Source organism: Vanessa tameamea, chromosome 24, assembly GCF_037043105.1.
Source record: "Vanessa tameamea isolate UH-Manoa-2023 chromosome 24, ilVanTame1 primary haplotype, whole genome shotgun sequence".
Lineage (NCBI taxonomy): Eukaryota > Metazoa > Arthropoda > Insecta > Lepidoptera > Nymphalidae > Vanessa > Vanessa tameamea.
The window spans coordinates 2,260,277-2,280,875 of NC_087332.1; the positions used below are offsets into that span (position 1 = coordinate 2,260,277).

General features: G+C 31.9%; 1 protein-coding gene across 1 annotated transcript; it reads left to right on the forward strand.

The window, feature by feature from the left end:
• Positions 1-1,416: 1,416 nt before the first annotated feature.
• Positions 1,417-20,259, forward strand: LOC113396493 (4-hydroxybutyrate coenzyme A transferase). Its single transcript, XM_026634448.2, has 10 exons — positions 1,417-1,805; positions 11,566-11,728; positions 13,350-13,488; positions 13,956-14,046; positions 14,751-14,939; positions 15,604-15,730; positions 16,267-16,355; positions 18,275-18,394; positions 19,288-19,434; positions 19,684-20,259. The coding sequence occupies exons 1-10, from the start codon at positions 1,619-1,621 to the stop codon at positions 19,866-19,868; spliced, it is 1,437 nt and encodes a 478-aa protein (XP_026490233.1). The 5' UTR covers positions 1,417-1,618; the 3' UTR covers positions 19,869-20,259.
• Positions 20,260-20,599: the final 340 nt, after the last annotated feature.

The following is a 20,599-nucleotide window of genomic DNA, read 5'->3' on the forward strand; positions in this document are numbered from 1 at the left end:
TAAGGAAACCCAAGTTTTATAAATAATTTAAGTCACTTTAGATAGATAAATTGGTAGTAAATTTTTTGTATTGTTATTATGTGTATGTAGTATTTACTTCAAAACAATTGTACAACTTAACTTAAAAATTATTGAAAATAGTTAATGTCATAATCTTTTTCGAGAATGCTTATGTTCACTTGTAATATTCTTTGTTTATTTTTGTAAAGTAAAATCAAAATAAGAAAAAAGTGTGTTCGTGCAATTCACACACGGAAGAAGTGAAACTTAATTTTATTCTTTCTTTGTTTGTTACTATATCATGACACTTATTCCTTTCATCGAATTTCAAATCTAAACGTTCTTTACTTTCAAAATATATTGCGATATTTATCAAATAATAAAACGGTATTTTTTTTAAATTGATTGATCTTTGATGTCTGATATTTTTATTTTTTTACTTATTACATTTATTCTTGGAAAACAAGAATGTTAATTTATTATATTAATAAAATAATCAAAAACAACAATGGCAATAATTGAAACTAAATGTAATATAGTCACCTAACATTTTTTAAATGGTATTAATTTTTAATCTGTTGAAATTGCAAAATGACAATTTGCCGCGTAAATTTAAAATTATCGTCAGCCTCTAACTGAGCTGCTCTAAACAAAAAACTAATTAAACTTGAAAATAATTTGAAATATATAGTATTTTATTTGTTTATCTTATTAGTTTAGTTATATTGTATTGTATCAATTATATTTTATTATTGTGCTCAATACAATAGTGGATGAAAATTCATCATTATATGTAAGTTCGATGATTTAATTTCTTTTATAAGAACTGCGATATACATACCTATTTGTCAAAAACAAATTTCAACTGTCCTTAGTGAGTAAATGTTTATTAGAATATCAAGACATAATATTATTAACATTCATATATTATCGAATTTCAATAAATAGACTAATTTTGAGTTTTAATTTTTTCTTTAATGAAATAGGGTAAACAACTAATTTTAAATCGTCGATTTGTTTATCGATTGATAAATAAATAATAATAATCAAAGTTATAACAAAAACAAATATGTACTTCAAAATCAATCAATCAATATTATTGTTCAAATATAACAAAAACTCTTTTAACTAAAAACTAAACTAAACTAAAAAACTTATTTCCCGAATTCTAATATTTAATATTACAAAATGCAAAAGTAATATAAGTTTAAAAGTATAGGAGCATGATCCACCACGTATTATATTCGTTTTAATATATTAACATTGTTAAATTCGATATATTTTTGAATATATTATAAGAGTTACGCATTTTGTCCTAGCGTTATATTCTAAATAATGCTACGTCATATCTTACTTATCTGTGGCATGTTCGTAAACTGTAGGTAATAATAAATATGTCAAAATTCTTGAGTGAAGTGCGCGGGGTACACAAGTCAGACGGCCTGTTTGGCGCTCGGTCTTGCTGTATTGTATACACAGAATACATTAGTTTTACGTATAGTTTTCTCGCAACTCGACCTATCGTACAAAGAGGGTCGCCCCTCTTTTTATTTTCCTGTGTCGATACGTATACATTACATTTATTTGTGAAAAATATAGTTAAAAATACCATAATATAATGTCGGCGATAGGTAAAATAGTGCCTAATGTATCGGCATGGAACTTCTCTAAAATAAGCGCCGCGTTACAAAGTGTGAAATCGAATAGGAATTATTTTACGTATACGCAAGAGTTATCGCAGCCTTTGGACCGAAAACCTGAGTTTGTAACAGCTAAGCAGGCGTTCGAAAAATGTTTAAAATCAGGTAAAGTTTATTTATTTTATAGTTTTAAAATATACTACATTATTTTAAATTTAACGAAAAATACTATTATTGTAAAGATTTAATTACTTATCGATACTGATATCGAAATCAATCATTCGAATGTAAAAAAAAAGTAAATTGCACAAATAGTACAGAGCTTGAGTTAGAGTTTGATATATAGACACATAAGAGTTAAATGACTATCATTAATCTATTAGGTGAATATTATCCAGAGGCCCAGAGTCAAACAATTGAACCTTGTACTCTGAACTCCACCGTTTATTGAAAAGTACTAATCATGGTTCTGATTCCATACAAATAAAAACTTTGTATGTAGAATATAATCCTATAATATATTCCGTTTTTTTATATACTTCATTATTAAAGCACCTTGAAAATAAAAATACTATTAAGAATTAAATAGTTCTATTGAATGTAATATTGTTTATGTTGTGTATTCATTTGAAATAAACATATTTCAATATATTATTTATTGTAATTTTTTATAATATAAAATAAAATTAAAGCTGAGCACCATTAAATGATTAACAACAATGTTTATTTAAATAAAAATATTTTTTTAAATGTCTTATCCAAGGTCATTGTTTTACCATTTTGACAAAAAACCATTACTAAAACATATATCAGAATTAACCAGTAAGTTTTATGTTTATTGACTAAAATTATAATAATATAAGTAAGTATTAGAATTACAAAATTGACAGATAATCATATAAACATGACTGACAGACTCAATCAAAAATCATTATTATACAAATCATACACTTTGGAATGTAACCTAGCAACAGAAAGATTCCAAATTTAAATATGGAATTTTCGAAGTTTTATATAGATGTACTATTTGAATGTTGTTATTTTTTAAAGTTCTTTGTCATTAATTTAGAAAGAGCTAATGCTGAGAGAAGATTGTTGAACACGTCAATTATCTTTATTATAGCCATTTTGTGATAAGTAATTTTGTTTGTGCATGCTACACAGTATAATGTAATTTCATGTTTTATTTTTAGCATTTGTGTTCTGTAAGATGATAAAATATACCTTAAAAAAGTTTTTTAAAATATACTTATTATATTATCTGAATGTCTCATGGATGGATCAGTAAGGTCATAGACATCCAATCCCTTATCTAAATAATTATAATATACAATCATTATAGAACATTTTCTAGCTAAAATATGCAATCAAGAACTGGTTATTTTTCGTCCATTGACCATCTTAGTAGAATTTTTTTTTTTTAAATGATGTCTTTGATTAAAATAAAATATAACTATTATTGTATACTAGTTGTTGTCCATGGTTTTGCTCTTGTTTTAAAGGTTGGTCAACAGGTGTTAGGTTTTAAAAAAAATAGCCTGTCTTTCCATGGGGCTCATTTCATACCTTTCATAACATTCCATTTTGTGGTTTGGCTTCGAAGGTGTATCAGACAGATTTACTTTAGCGTTTATAATATTATTATATATATTAACAATTGAGATAAAATAATAGATTTAAAAATAAAAACCATGTAAGGTAACTTAACATTTCATATAATTATACAGAGAAAAATGTATATGTATTCATAAAACAATGCAATCTTGTTCAATATATAACCATGAAGGCAAGTAGCCTATCCTATGTATGGATTGTATGCATCATTTATTAAATAACATATTATATATATATTTTCTTACTCAAAAGTCATTCATATTCCACCTAAATATAAATATACTTTTATTGTCCATACCCCAGATTAGAGTATTTCATGCATGGAAAAAAATATTGCGATTTTTTATAGTACATCACTCTGCATTTTCCTTTCACAGTTTTAAATGGTCATGTATTGATCCTATTCTTGATTATGAATTACTAACTGTGACTTCAGAGAATCTTGAGTACAGCCATCATAAAAGTGACTATAAAATAATTTACGTCTTTACTAGTATTATAAATGCGAAAGTTACCTCCCCATTCAACTGCTAAACCAATTTAGATGAAATTTGGTTTTAGTCCTGAGAAAGGACAAAGGCTACATTTTTAAATTTACTACTCGATAGGACGAAAAGAGGGGTGATGCATTGTGTACGATAGGTAGTTTTACAAATTTAGTGCGGATAGCGGCAGGTTCAGCTAGTAATTTAGAAAATACAAGTTTTGCTGTCGGTGGACATCATCTGTCAAATTCTTTAATTAAAATAAATCATACACACCTAATCAGTCTTGACACTAATGTTATTAAGATTTATGTTTTGTTTGTTTCATGCACAAAACGAATATTGAATTTGGATGATGAGTTAAACAATGCTTTCTTTCAACTGTATAATTAAAGTATGTAGTAAAGTGAAAATAAAGATATATTTAAAGTGAATGGCAGATTATCATCCACCTATGTTGTCTCTGTTTCCACACAATGTTAACCACGATTTGAATTATAAATTCAAATTAATTAGTGGTGACTGCTCCGGGTTTGAATTCAGAACCATCGGTTAAGATTCACATCTTGTAACTACTAGGTCATCACTGCTAATCACATCACAGTATTATAAATTAAGATATAATAATCAAGAACAAGTTGGTAGTGCATAATATAACAGGATTATTAGCAAATCGTATGAAATACATACATAAGTCGAAGGTTTTCAACTTCTCCTGCCATTGAAATAAACTAATGTTGAGAACCACTGGCTTAGATAAAATATTAAGTTCCGCTAATCAGTTACAAGTGCTCACTCCCTCTCTGTTTACGGCTTTAATCTCCGTGTAGGTGTTGCGAGTTTTTATTACAAGATAAGCATAAAAGATTAGCTTAATATATTTTGTATGAATAAACAAATTAAGTTTAAAAAAAAAACAACCGACATATTTATGTATTGTACACAGAATAGATTCGAAGTTAAAGATATATGTTTATATGAATCAAAGTGAAATTATCTATCACGAAGAAGAATACGTCAAACTGAGAGCGTAAACAACTGATTAAACAATATATTTTAATATAAAATGTATTCATGAGTCTGATAAAATCAACCGAATCAATTTGAATACGGCTGTCCAAATTGTGCAATTCCCAATTCTGCTAATTTATAATGATGATGATATGTTCTCAAGTTCCCATCCAACGAATGAATCGCAACTGGATTGTTGTGTTATTAGAATAGGAAAGCTTAACGTCAACAATAAAGTTTCGATTCGATTTCGAACATGTGACAATTTATTAGTAGAAATGATCTTCACAACATGTAGTGCTCATGCACAAAACTGGTGCGTTTTCTATATTAAATAAATGGGATTGCAACCCGACCAAACTTCAGTTGTTGAAGCAACAGTCTACTTACCTTTTGAAGCAACGAAGTGTATACGCCGTCAACTACCAAGCTTCGGATTGATGCTCAGATTTTTTGGTCGCATAATGTATTTTATGACCCAAGGACTCGGATTCTGTAGCTAAGAAGCTGAAGGACATACAGACAACTGAATTATACTATACAGAAAACATTTTATTTGGTCGTGGATATGTGCAAGCTAGCATTACATATATACTCAGTATTGTTGTGTTCCGGTTTGAAGGGTGAGTGAGCCAGTATAACTACAGACACAAGGGACGTAACATCTTAGTTCCCAAGGTTGGTGGCGCGTTGATGATGTAAGGAATGGTTAATATTTCTTACAACGCCATTGTCTATGGGCGGTGGTGACCATTTACCATCAGGTGGCCCATTTGCTCGTCCTCCTACCGATATCATAAAAAAAAAATCTACCGCCAAGCATTTATAATAGTAGTAATGTTTAAGTTTGATGGGGGATTGAACCAGTGTAACAGACATAAGGGACATAAAATCTCAGTTCCTAATATTGATACATTGTTGATGTAAGGCATGGTTTATATTTATTCTGATGTCATGAGTGACCTTTGGTGACCATGTACCATCAGATACAGCATAAATAAGCTAAATTATATAGACCTTGTAAGATAATAAGTTTCTTTTAACTAAGAATAGGTGACCACATTCCATCAGATGGCTAACTTGCCTGACAATTACAATAAAAAAAAAATCTAGGCGGAACGTATACACGAAGGTTGTATAGTATAGTAGTAAGTATTAACCAACTAAATAAAATAGACTTTGTGAGAGCTAAGTATCTTAAAGATTAGTTTTGTCGTGCGAAAAATCTGTTCGCGACTGTACCGTTGACTCTATAGTCTTTAATGTATGTAATATGCATTCTCGTGACGATCGTAGTTATATAAATAACATGTTATGATAGCCGCAATCGAGACAAACAATGAGTTCTCGATTAAAATCATTATTAAATAAAACACTAAACAGCGCTTATTACTTTTTATCATATTAAAATAATACTTTATTCAAGTAGGCTCTTATAAGCACTTTAGAATCATGTTACACGTTGAAATTTAATTTTAATCGGTAACATACAACTATACGTGGATCGAATGAGTTCGTTAGTTGAATTCCAACAAATTGTATTTTTTAACCCTGTGACCGCTACTTACTTTGAGTAAAAGCTAGTAATTTTTAAAAAACAAATGAAGTTAAAATAGTTGTTTGATTAAATGTCAATAATATTGTAATCGCTAATATTTATCGTTTTTCACTCCAAACATTTATATTCATAGGAAATTTTACCGTTGTCTTTATAAAAAAAGCAATAAAATTAAGAAAAAATACTGTTTTATTCATAGAGAAGCAATAAGATTAGATAAGAAACTTATCAATAAATGTGTTTCCCTAAAATGAGAGCTTGTCGTTTTAAGGCGCCGATGGCGGACGACTCCAATGGAAATTCTCATATACTTAATTTTCTTCTCCATGACATCTGATTGTTATGATAAAGTTCGCGTATACTACCCTTTTTTTGCCTTATACTTTTCCTATTCAATTGCCATTAAACTAGAACACGTACCTTTTAATACTATAAACACACCACACAGAAAAATCGTGGTTTGCTTCGAACTTGTTTATTTACTATTTTTATAAATCCTTTGCTCTATTTAATTTACATACGATTCAAATGTGGGGTGGTCTAACGTCGATGATAATCTGGGCACAAAACATATTTTACTCCTATTGCGACGTTGGCGATTAAAGAGTTAATAACTCGGTAACTCAACGCTGAACATGAGCTTGAAATGTCAAAATGTTATATGCGACATTGACTATTATAGACTAAAATTTATAGGATACACGTATCAAAACGGCTTATCACTGTAAGTCGATTGTCAACATTTCACTTGATAATCGATAAAGTAACATGTTACATTATTTCATATTTTTGAAAACGTTTACAATCAAGTATTGTTCTAAATGTTCAGTGGTAAGATTATGTCTTCGATCATCCAAAATATTTTCATAGATCGAAAATGACTCTATTGCTTCACATCTACTGAGGTAACTGGGCAGAATTTGAACTTGGGTGCTATGTTAGCGCTTATATTTTCTGGCAAAACTTCTGCCGGCCCATTAATAAAGCTATTAATTTGACACAGATGTTCAAAACCAGGATTATTGTTCAAAATATTTTCAAACTTTTTTTTAAGTTTATGCGGCAACGTACTTGGCAACGTTGAGTTAATTTGGCGGATTTTAATCATTGTTTGAATGGATTCACTCAAAGCCAAACCGTGAGTTTCAAGCTTTTTAATACTTTCAGGTACGTGAGAAAAATTGGTGCAAATTACAGCCAAGTTTTTTTTTATGATAGTCTCTTTCATTTTATTATCCTACCAAAACAAAAGACACGCGACTGCTGAGTGCGTTGCGCTCAAAAAATACTGTAAATTATAGCGATAATATGCATCATCACTACAGCTTAGAAAAAATATGCTATTAGCGCTGAAAACGGCTCAAATATGCAAATGCATATTATCCGGTCTCTACTAATTACAACGGCAGCCTTTTACAATCAGCGGTGGCGTAAAGACAAATAAATTAAATAAACGACTTTGATAAATGACGTGATGTAATTGGTCGAGATATTGAATAATTTACTATGTTCATTACGGATTCATGAATAAAATGGTCATTGAATATAGTCGAAACTGTTATCGGAATTTTGAAAAATAAAATGAAAGTGGAAATAAGTAGTGAAATGGAATAAAGTGTTGATAATGTATTAACAATAAAGTTATGTCATTTAATTGCTGCTCGTGGTGCTTAACATGGTGATAGGGCTTTCTGATCCACCTGGGTAGGTACCACCCTCTAATCAGATACTCTATCGCTAATTAACAGTACTCAATATTGTTGTATTCCGGTTTGAAGGGTGAGTGAGCTAGTGTAACTATTACTTACCTTAGATTTACGTATTTCATGCGATTTGCTAATAACTCAGCTATATTGTGCGCTACCAAGAGTTTATGATTAATATATCTATATTTATAATACAACACTTAACTGCAGATTTTCATTTAAATTTTACTTTTAATTTTACTTCAAAAATTCCGATACAGTTTCGTCGACGTTCAAAACGAAATTTTTTCGTAAATCCATATTGAGTAATATAAATTATTCAAGCTCTCAACCAATGATATCGCGTCAATTTGCTGTCAAACATTGTTTATTTGACTTTTTTCCTGTTATGGTTGGAATAGTGATATGTCATTTCGGATCTGGATATGGATACGGATATATGAATATTATTTAATCGGTTTCAGATACGGTTACGAAATTATTTCGGTTCGATTGTTTCGAGTAGTTTCTGTTACGGATTTAACGTTATTTAGAAATTATAAAAGAAAATAATTTGTAGGCTATTATTTAGTATTAGGTGTAATCACAGAACAAAAATAATAGCTTTCATTTACATTACAAATAACTACTCTTTTTAAGTATAACAAGATGCAAAAACAAAATTAAAATAAATATTTTTTATCGGTTTCGGTTACAGTTACGGAGCATCATAACATCCCTGATACTTACCATCAAATAGCTCACTTGTCCGTCTACCAACTTATATATAGATTATATATATATATTAAACATTTTAATTCCAACGTGCTTACAGTACAAATTACAATTTTTATATATAAGAGTCTCGAGCCGCAAATAATAGGTAATTTAGATCTATTTTTATAATATTACGAAAACGCCGACAGTGAGAATGTTACGATCGCGATCTCGTATAAATTAATATTATTTGTCTTATCGTATGTTTTGTAACTTTATCAAAATAACTATTTTTATTTAAAAAAATAAAGGGTGTAAACAAGGCCGTTTGTTTGATCTTTAAAATAAGGAATGTATATAATTGAAGTGTATTTTAAATTTGGAAATTACAGTATGTTCATTTTTTTTAGCATTAGCCAGTCCCGAATTCGTACGGTTGAATAAGACTTTTATTTCCCATCTGACCTCAATTCAAACTCACATTGAAACAAACACTCATCGAAACCGGATCAACCGTTTACTGACACACGTACAGAGGAGTTATATACATAAAGATAATTTTATATGTGTCATGAATAATCGTTATTCGAACGTCATCGTGTTCTAGGTTTAAAAAAGAATTAATGTTTTTTTTTTTATGTAATTGACATTAAAGAATATCTGTGTACGTGCTGGTTTTCGCCCGCTTTTTGTTTTTATTGTTTTCGTTCAGAAAACGTTCCTACGTACGTACGTTTTACAACGAATCAATTATGATTGTTTACATTTCTCGCTTTTAAATAACTACGCAACTTATTACATAAACAGATAATATATATTATGTATTGTATCTTGTGACATGTACTCGATGTCTTGAGGTTAACGACATGACATAATTAACATCGATTGCTGTTTTTTTTTAAATATTATTTCTCGAACCGGTCTTTGTAATGTCATAAAGATGGGTGTGGCATAATATTATGATACATTTAATAAATGTATATATTTATAACAATTTCGCTGTCGCTGTAGCTTCGCTAGTGTTTTAAGGGTTGTTATGAAAAAATGGTATATGGCCATGTCCTCCCTTGGGGTTCAAGCTTGTCTCATAAGACATCTCATCGAATTCGGGTCAGCGGCTTGGTCGTGAGTATGTAACAGAGAAATGTAATATTAGTATTGATATATTTTTAATTTATTATTTATATCAATTGGGCTAAATTTTATTTTATATTTGGTTTTCTGTTTACTGTACATTATCTCAATAGCAAAGTTTGATCCTAATAAAGTATCTGTTCTTGTGTGATCGCCGACGCATAGGATCGTGTGAAATGATAATTAGGGAATAGCACACAGTCCCGTCTTAAGTAGAACAAACGCCCGGGTGCAAGCAGTGTACTGGCTCTCTCCCCCAATAAAGATTTCAATGGTTCAATTACGATAGTCCAAGATTTGCCCATCATGGCGAGACGGGGTCCCCATTACGCGACGCCTGGGTTAAGACCCATATAGTAATACTTATCACTATAATACATCCTGCTCTGGTTTCTAAATCTTTCAGTCAGATCAAATTCTGTTAAAAGCAAATTATTATTATTATTTGTTGTGTAAACACAATTACACTGCTATAAGCACTCGTGCATTTATAATGTAACTAGGTCAAGATGAACTTGAACATCGAATTGTAATTGATAAACTGTTGTCTCTGTTTTCCTCTGCACATTGCATTGTATTCGCAGTGCAGAGATAAAACATTAAAAAGTTTTTTTTTTTAAATAGGTAGTCTGGCAAATGGCACTGTAAGAAATATTAACTAGCCTTTAGATATCCCTTACCTTACATTGTCAATACCCCCCCCCCCCCTACCGTAACAACTAAGATGTAACGGTGTCCCTTGTGTCTTTGAACTGCACGGACTATGCACTAGGTCACTCAAATTTCAAACCGTAACACAAAAATACTAATTATTGCGACTAGGTTAGACGAATATGTGTATGAGTGATACCTTGTGGTAACAGATCTTTGTAAGCTAGTAGGTACCACCTAGCCGAGTAAATTATATGTATGGTATTGTTGATCGAAGGTACCAAGTTATGTATAATCGCACGCGAAAAATGGGTAATTATGTTTACTATTTAATAAAAATGTATCTCTTATTATTTTAAATTCAATGCTAAATCACAATGGCAGGTGGAGTAAATAAAAACAACCATTTGATTCACATATCCCATACAAAATACTAAACAAAAGTGACCTCTCTGTAATATTTGTAGGATACACAAGTAATAGTTATTTTTGTACTGTTCGTATTGATTACAACTGTATAGTACAGTTGTAACCAATCAGAACTCGTCCCTTCGTTCAGTTAAATCACAGACAATCAACAATTGTGTACGGCCGATTTCCGGTATGAGGAGTAATCCAATGTAACCACGATATAAGCCATACCAACTTAAATTGGTCATTACTAACGTGTTTGTATAATGCATTGGCATATAACTAAATATCTTTTGAAGTCAGTTGGACAGTGTCCGTCTTTTATAAAGAGGACAGAGCGCATATTCCTCTAAAACAACGCTCTAGTTGCGGTTGGGTCGAACTGAGATCGGAATCTGAAATCATATGTTAGCATAATCGACCCCTGCTTTTTTGATTCTATCCTACCATGAATGACATTGATTATCATTTTGAACAAGTACTAGCTTATGAGAATTTCGTTGAAATTAGACACATGCAGGTTTTCTCACGATGTTTTCCTTCACCGCCGAGCACGAGATGAATTATAAACACAAATTAAGCACATGAAAATTCAGTTTATTTAAGAGTACAATATTATCATAGGCAAAGTAAGTAAATATTGCCATGTATTATTTCAGGGCAAACCGTGTTCGCCCAGGGTGCAGCGGCCACGCCAGTGCCGCTACTCAATGCTATGACGGAGGTCGGCAAAGCAGGCTCCCTCAAGGACATTAAGGTCGTTCATATGCACACCGAAAAAGAAGCCGCGTACGTTGCCCCGGAATGCAAGGACATATTCAGGTAAAACATAATATTGTAAAGTAAAGTACAATTAAATCTATGTCTTCTATATAGATATAATAAAGTTGGAGCATTTTTTACAATTTTTGTCTGTCTGTCTGTCTGTCATGGCTAATGTCTGGAACGGCCGGGCCGATTTTGAGGGGACTTTCACTGGCAGACAGCTGATGTAATAAGGAGTTACTTTTATTTGAGAATTATATTTTATATATATACATAAATAAAGTCACGCTGCAATGTCCAACTAAAGTAAATTCAAACGCCGACAAAGTCGCGAGCACAGCAGCTAGTGTTTTATATAACCTATCTAGAAATCACCAAACACTAATTCAACGCTTTTTTATCTTTAATATGATCTTGTATTCAGTAATATGCTTTATTAATCGATGTTTTTGTATAATTATTATTATTATTTATTTAACACACATCTAATGTAACTCGAAAAAATTCAAATTATGAATTAGATGTCTTATCATCATTTGTATGATCTCGACATGGTAATAATACTTATTAGTTCCATCTAACCGCCCTTGACGGTATTATATAAGCTGTCATGAGTGTTTATCATAAATACCATTATCTAAATATGTGTAAATACGTCGTGATAACGAATATTCGAATAGTCTGATATCATTGATTTTATCGACGGAATTTGTTTAGTTCAAGTATCAAAATGGCTTGTATTAGCTACATCAAATTCGACATCGGGAGCCATGTAATCTGAACACTATGTATGATATGGAAGAAAAAAAAAAAAAAAAAATAACAATGTTTTTAACATTTCATAAATTACAGGCACAATAACAGATATCTAATTAAAGGAATACCAAAAGAATTACACTATTATTATTTATACAGTATGTTTTTTTAAATTGATTACAAGACAACGTTTGTCGGGTCAGCTACTAATAAAATGAAAAAGATTCCTACTAAGAAACGGTTATATTAAATTCAAGGTCTCAATTTACTGAACTGTATCCAACCAACCGATATTAGAGTGGATTGATTCAATAAACTGCTTTTTCTCAACAAGAGAAGTAACTTTAGCCCAACGTATAAATTTTAATATTTTATTAAAAATACATGAATAAACAAGGCATATAATGAACAAAAGATTATTGGATGATAAAAAGCGTGGAGTTGATTTTTTTTGCTTTTCAGACAAGATATGCAGACATTTTAAAATGGTGGAAAAGAGTAACCACTGAGTTTCTTAACCATTTTTCTTAGTAGAATCTACATTCCAAAGCGGAGAGTTTTTATCTTCGATATTAATAATTTCATGCAGGTCTAAGATAGACCCTATCTAAACCTATCCACTATTATTAATCGTTAAAAAATAATTATTTCAATGGGAAACCACGTTTGACGTTTACGGGTGCATTCAAAAACTGTGTTCCAAATAATAATTTCGTGGAGTTATTAAATAGAAATAAAAGTTATATATTAAATGAGAAGTAAATGATAAACCGTATTTGTTTAGTTCAATTTATTTTACCCGAGCGAAGCCGGATTTTCATCTAGTTTAATATAATTTTATAAAATGGCGATCCAAAAGCATATTAGTTTACATGAAAAAAATATATATGTAGATTTTGATCCAATGATGATGCCCTTCCAGGTCCGTCTCTTTGTTTATGGCAGCCAACGTCCGTAAGTCAGTAGCCGAAGGACGTTCAGACGCGATACCAATCTTCCTGCAAGACATCCCCAAGCTGTTCCATAGGAAGATCATTCAACCTGACATCGCTATCATTCAGGTTAGCCAAATATATATTACTTCTACTGAAATAAATTTGACAAAATTTCTTTAGATGTTTGTTTAATTATATAATCGAAGAATCGTCCAAAATATATATTCTATTCTTAATAATATGAAACAAATGCTTTACTGTTTATAACATTGTTGTGGCCGAAGTGAAATATCAATCAGTTAAAAATAATATTTAATCTAAATATTACAAATTTAACGACATTTTATTGACACACGAAAGGAATAATTTAAATAAGTTAATTATGTGATATTAATCATTTACAGATCACACCATTATATAACCCTGACATTTAGCTAACTAAAGAGTCAAAACAAAACAAAAGAGGTCCGTGGTCGTTGGTTGGCCTCCTTTGTCATATATATATAATAGAAGTACCAAAATAATGTAAATAAAAAAAAGATGAATATTGCGGTTCATAATTTGTTTAAGAATTTTTATCGGTATATTTTTAGGTTTCGCCCCCAGACCAACATGGATACTGCAGCTTGGGCACTTCCGTGGATTGCGTGAGATCAGCTTTAGTCAATTCGAAGATCATCATCGGTAAGATTTTACTCGAACGTTTAAAAATCAACGGCAACTGCCAATTTGACTCTTGATTCCTATGAATCATAATATAAATCTTCAAAATCTATCATTTCTATTGATCCTCATAAATCTCCTGAAAGACATCCCACCCCCTTCATTTTTGGTTTCCTTGGATAGTGTGATCATTGCGGACGCTATAGTAAATAAAAAGCTACCAAAAATCACGCCATCGTGTGTTATTAGACAGCGTCCCAGTCGGCATTTGTCATAATAATAATCATAATAATATCGGCTGAATGACGGCACCGCTTTTATAGAAAATTAGATCTTTAGAGTAACAAACTGCTAACCTTTTAATATTGATCGTAATTTGTGCCAACAATAAGCTAGCTAGCTAGCTAACGTATCGGCGTACAATTACAGACACAAAAGGCAGCGTAAGAAATGATTAATATTTTGCATTACACATTGGCACGTTGGGTGCTTATAAGCGTAAGCTCTATAGTCTATTCCTGGTTGGTTGTGAGCGTAGGGTATAAAGACTATTCCAACGATAAGAGATCAAAAGCAAAATAAACAACATTTATCAGCAAATTGACACGATATCATTGGTCAAGAGCTATTCACTATATAGATTTGCCAAAAATAGCTTTTTAAGTGATGTATTATAAATAATGACATATTAAGCAAGGATAGACTTAACACGAGCTCGTCCGCAGCCCAGATCAACGTGAACATGCCGCGCACGTTCGGCGACGCCATCATGCACGTGTCGCACGTGGACTTCGCGGTGGAGGACAACTCGCCGCTGCCCGAGCACGGCGGGAAGGGCGCCAGCGCCGACGAGACCGAGATCGGCCGCCTCATCGGGCAGCACCTCGTGGACGACGGCGCCACGCTGCAGATGGGTGAGCCTCCGCCGTAGGCTGTGACCTTGCGTGTAAGAGGGAGACGAGAAGGAGATACACTAAAGTTACCCTGGCTAGGTGTATGATAACACTCCGTTAGACCTTACAGAAAGAAATTTCCAAAAGGGACATTGTATTAGAGGCACGCTTTATCACTTGAAGAGATTTCTTCCAGCATGTCAAAATAATTGAAACAAATAAATTAGAGGTAGACAATCGTACAAAATGATTATTCATTTGTTTTTGTATTTTAAAATTGTATCTATGTCGCGGTTACATCGATGCTGTTTATACGTATTTAAACCGCACGTGTAACCGCAGCACTCGTATGTAATAGTAAACCAGAGGTGACGGTTCGAGACAATATAATCGTTGATTTGCCGATACAATCGGTACCAAATAATGTTTAATTTAATAATTGTAGTGGTGAAAGTAAACATCGTGAGGAAACCTGCATGTGCCGGATAAAAATCTGCCACGTGTATCTAGCCGATGGAGTAGGCCCTGAACCTCCTCCTTTTTGTCTCATCTTCTTATTTGGAGAAGAGGCTTAAGCCCAGCAGTGGGATACTTTACTATATAAATTACAACATGTTGAAATCTATTTAAACTGTTTTATTTCCAAGGCAAAGTTTCGTTAGTAAGTCATTGATTTATTTTCCAGGTATCGGCAGCATCCCGGACGCCGTGCTGTCGGCGCTGAAGGACCACAAGGACCTCGGCATACACTCGGAGATGTTCAGCGTCGGCGTTATCGACCTCGTCAAGCGAGGTTGCGTCACCAACAATAAGTGCGTTATTTAAAATTTTAATAACACTTTACTTATTTGTAAGTAACTAAGTATTAATTCCCTTTTTGATGCCCGTTCGGTATAGATTATACATTATGACTAGAAGTAATTTGGTATTTCTGGAACAGTTATCAGTAGCTGCTAAGAGGTAGAACAGATAGTGTTAGTGCTTTTGGAAGTGTGTTAAGATGTTTTATTTGATGATTCCTCAAGTACCAAAATTCAAAATCGGACTAAAATTTTGAGATAATTGAGATTTTTCAAGGTCTTACGTCAAATGTGACATCATTAGTCGAGATCTGAAATTATATATGGTATTTATTATGGTTTGTAAAAAATGGCGTCTGTTTATCTGTGAAGTAACTTGTTAATTTAGTTTAAGTCTATTAGTAAATTCTATTCTAAAATTATACAAAGTATTTTTTTATTTTATAACTTTAGATAACTTGTAAAATAATACAAAATATACTAAAACCGTCATTGTTAAATAGTCAAAGTATTCAGTATCCAGATTATAAATAAAATTGATGTTTCAGAAAAAAGAACCACAAAGGGCGTATTGTAGGTAGTTTCCTCGTCGGCAATAAGGAATTATATAACTTTGTAGACAATAATCCTTTCATTGGTAAGTAAATTATAAATATTATTGTCTCAAATAGCTTTAGACGTTAAATTACAAGGAAATCACGTGTAAAATAACTAGCTTTATCTAATCACTCAATCAGTAAAATTTAGTTAAAATGAATTCGCAAATATTAGAACTACTAGTAATAATATTACAAAAAAAAAATAACCTAACAATAATTTTCTGCTATAATAATGCCGTATAATTTTATATTTTTGTTTTATGATAAACTCAGATTCGCCTAGCACATATGTTAATGTTTTTTTTTATTTGCAGAATTTAATAAAACTGATCTCGAGAAGTTTAATCAAACATTTTTTGCAAAGGTTACCTTTAAATTATTTTGTAGTTCAATAAAGTAGGTGATTCTGGTATATACAAAGTTAATTTGTCATAACTAATAGAGTTGCTATCACATTTACACTATTGCCAAAAAAATTATTGTAACGTTTTTTTTTTTTTATATGGGCCACCCGATGGCAAGTGGTCACCACCGCCCATAGACATAGGAGGTGTAAGAAATATTAACCATTCCCTACATCACCTATGCGCCACCAACCTTGGGAACCAAGATGTTACATCCCTTGTGCCTGTGATTACACTGGCTCACTCACCCTTCTAACCGGAACACAACAATAAAGAGTACTGTTGTTTGACGATAGAATATCTGATGAGTGGGTGGTATCTACCCAGGCGGGCTTGCACAAAGCCCTACCACCAAGTTTTCCAGGATTAATGTATATTCTGTCTGTATGTAAGTTAGTTTCTTTATTCCAGCATAAATTTTAAATACCTACAAAGATTTGGATTAGGATCCCATTCCTTAGAATCCTTACATCAGCCCAAGTGAAAATGACTAAATTAATTCATTGATTAATTCGAGGCAGTCATTTGTTTTTTAAGGTTAAAATTATTTTTTTCAAATCAAGCTGTTATAAGCTTACTCTTTGGAATCAATTCCACTCAGCCAGTCGAGTTGTCGATGTACTTGTGACTCAGCTCAGAACAACAGTATGAAATATCAGAATTAGAGGGATATGCGACATTGACTCTAATTTTTGTAAAATATATAGAATACTCGTATCTAAATGGCGTGTCACCGTAAGTCGGTTATCAACGGGAGATATGAAGTGAAGTCTTATAGAATCGCACAGCTGATAAATTTAAAGTCGTAATTAATTGTCTATTCCATTAATACTAGAAACAAGAATAAACTTGTTACTCCAAGTACCCGATTACACAGGGATAGTAACTCTTTTTTGGGGCAATGTATAAGTTTTTATAACAGGATCCCAGAAAACGTTAAAAATTATTCAATTATAAAATTCAAAAGAATCGTTAAAGAGCGTTTGTGTGCTAAAGGATATTACAACACTAATGACTTTTTAGTTGACTGTACACCTTGGGAATGAGATGATCGCCTCCAGGCTGCTTCATATCAAAAATATGTTTATTATTGTCACATGAAAATAAAAAAATATATATCCCGCTGAGTTTCTTTCGCCGGTTCTTCTCAGGTCCGAGGTGTTAAATTCCGAACCGGTGGTAGATTTTTGACTATCAATAAGCAAGTGTAAACACTTCTATATTGAATAAAGACTTTGACTTTTTGATACACACAAACACACACATATTTGTATCAAATGGGAAATTTATACTGGGACCAGATCAAATAACTTCTGACATTATTTTTACTGATTCGTGATCGAATCTCCTACTGTACAATGGTCATTATAATATATTAGTGTCTATTTCTTACGACTTCGTTTCTCATTAAACATACATAATTTAATGTGTTCTATAAACTTAGATAGGGTCAGCAAAATAAAACATTTTTCAAGCTTACTGCATTTTAAATAGTTAAGTTTTAATAACCCGAAATTTAGGATTGGTAGGACTGTACTGAATTATCTTTACAGAAATGTTGGAGATTGACTATGTGAACAACACGCACGTAGTATCCCTGCAACCCAATATGACTGCAATTAACTCATGTATAGAGGTTGACCTCACAGGACAAGTGTGCGCTGATTCTATCGGTAAGTACTATTACGTTTGAAATAGATTTTCATATTTTACGAGACATTATTAATGAAATATAAAGAGCTATAAGTATATATAGCTATAATCTATAAATTAGGTTATAGCTTATAAAAATATAATAATATAGTTTTTAAAAAAATAAAAAAATCCACTTAGTGTCATCAATCATATAACGTACTTATATGATTTAGATCCGTACATCACTTGATCAAATCATATTTTTGACAGGCCAAAACGTTTTTTTCTTTAATTTTTTTAACTAAAAGTTTATTTTTGTTTCGTTTATTTTTCCAGCCTCTGAGAACAATTTCTCTCAGTGAATGGAGCTTGAGAGTACCTTTGTTGTACACCAAGGTACACTTTAGCTAAGCACAACATTTCAGGATACCTATAATTGCTGCGGATCCACCACTGAAATATGTCGTTGTTGTGCTTTTTTAACTGGACACGTTGTACGAATGCAGTTCATGAGTTTTCCTTGACTTGTCATCTTGGATATTTTCTATTTTTCTAGATGTATCTTTTTTTGGTAGCATTACCGAAATTCCGGTGTGCTACTGTTTCTGTAGTGTCTGCATCGATGGATGCAGACACATGCTTTAAGCCGACTAGTTCGAGTGACTAATTGCTTAGACTAAAGTAAATTACTAATTTATTTTTTATAATAATGGAAGATAAGTAAATTAAGGACAGCAGTTTGTTTAATAACTGCATATTACAATAATAATATATTTTGAATACGTTCAAGTCCTAGGTTTGAGTAAACCAATGGAGAATCTAGAATTTTTAGGCATTACGGTAAGACGATTATTCCCACCTTATTCCGTAAGTAATTTTTCGCCAACTCCAAGACTCGGGAGGCAGGTGTTGTAAGTCGCGCGGTCCGCAGGCACGCGCATGTTCTCGGGCTTCGGCGGGCAGGTGGACTTCATCCGCGGCGCGGCCGAGGCGGTGGACGGGCGCGGGAAGCCCATCATCGCGCTCGTGTCCACCACCAAGCGCAACGAGTCCAAGATCGTGCCCACGCTCAAGATCGGTCAGTTCATATACTACGACTACATTATTGATATCAATGATGCATGTAACGAATAATATAAATCTAATGATAAACGAAAACCAATATTAGCGAATCCCTGAAAAATGTACTTGTAGTTTTAAATCTTAAATGTTAAAATATTAAAATAATTTAAAAAAAATTACAATTTCGCTCCACATATAAACAAGTAGTACATAAATTTATAATAACATAAAATAATTAACATTTGCATTGACTCTTTATAAACAGGTGCTGGTGTTGTAACAAGTCGTGCTCACGTCCACTACGTTGTCACCGAACAAGGAATTGCGAATCTTTTCGGTAAGACTCTGAGACAACGCGCCTACGAACTTATCAAGATAGCTCACCCAGATCATCGTGAAGAACTAGAGAAAGCTGCTTTCGAACGTCTCAAATGTATGCCTGCGCCCTAAACTATGGATAATTTACAATCCATAGACTAAAATGTTGCCAGTGTAGAAAATACAATGCAATATGGTAGTTTTCATTTGTTACTTTTAGAAGTAACAATGATAAAAAACTTGTCTTGTTTGGTACGCAAATATTAAATTTCGAATTTAAAAATGCATTTGACACGTTAGATAGAGCGTTAGTTGTGGCCTAATCATTACTGAGATTTAACGTAGCAACGATTTTAGCACGTAAATCATATTTAAATTTTGTATCACACGACTATGTAGATTTAAGAATATTTTTTGCGAAGTCTTATATTTTATGGTTAAACCGCAGTCTAACATTTCATATATTTTTATGTGAGTGTTTATGTTACTGTTTAAAAAATGTAAAATAAAGGTTTCAACTGTATTTGATGTTTTAATTTTATTTTATTTACACTTTCTGAAAAAAAATCTTTGTTTGATTATTAGACTGAAGTTCAAGGGAGTTTTCTAATATACTAGTATTGTCTAGCTACTACTTATTTTTATTACATTTTTTTTTTTTATTAAGTATGTACAGGTACACATACTTTTTCCAACGCAGAAATATTGAATGATGAAAAACCATAAAACGATATAATAATACATTTACAGTTTCGAAATAAACTTCTTAAAGACTTATAAGAAAGCACTTTAAATCGATTTTAAAAATGTATAGATGAAATACAAAGTATTTATAGGCGAATGAAAAAATTTACAAAGACGTA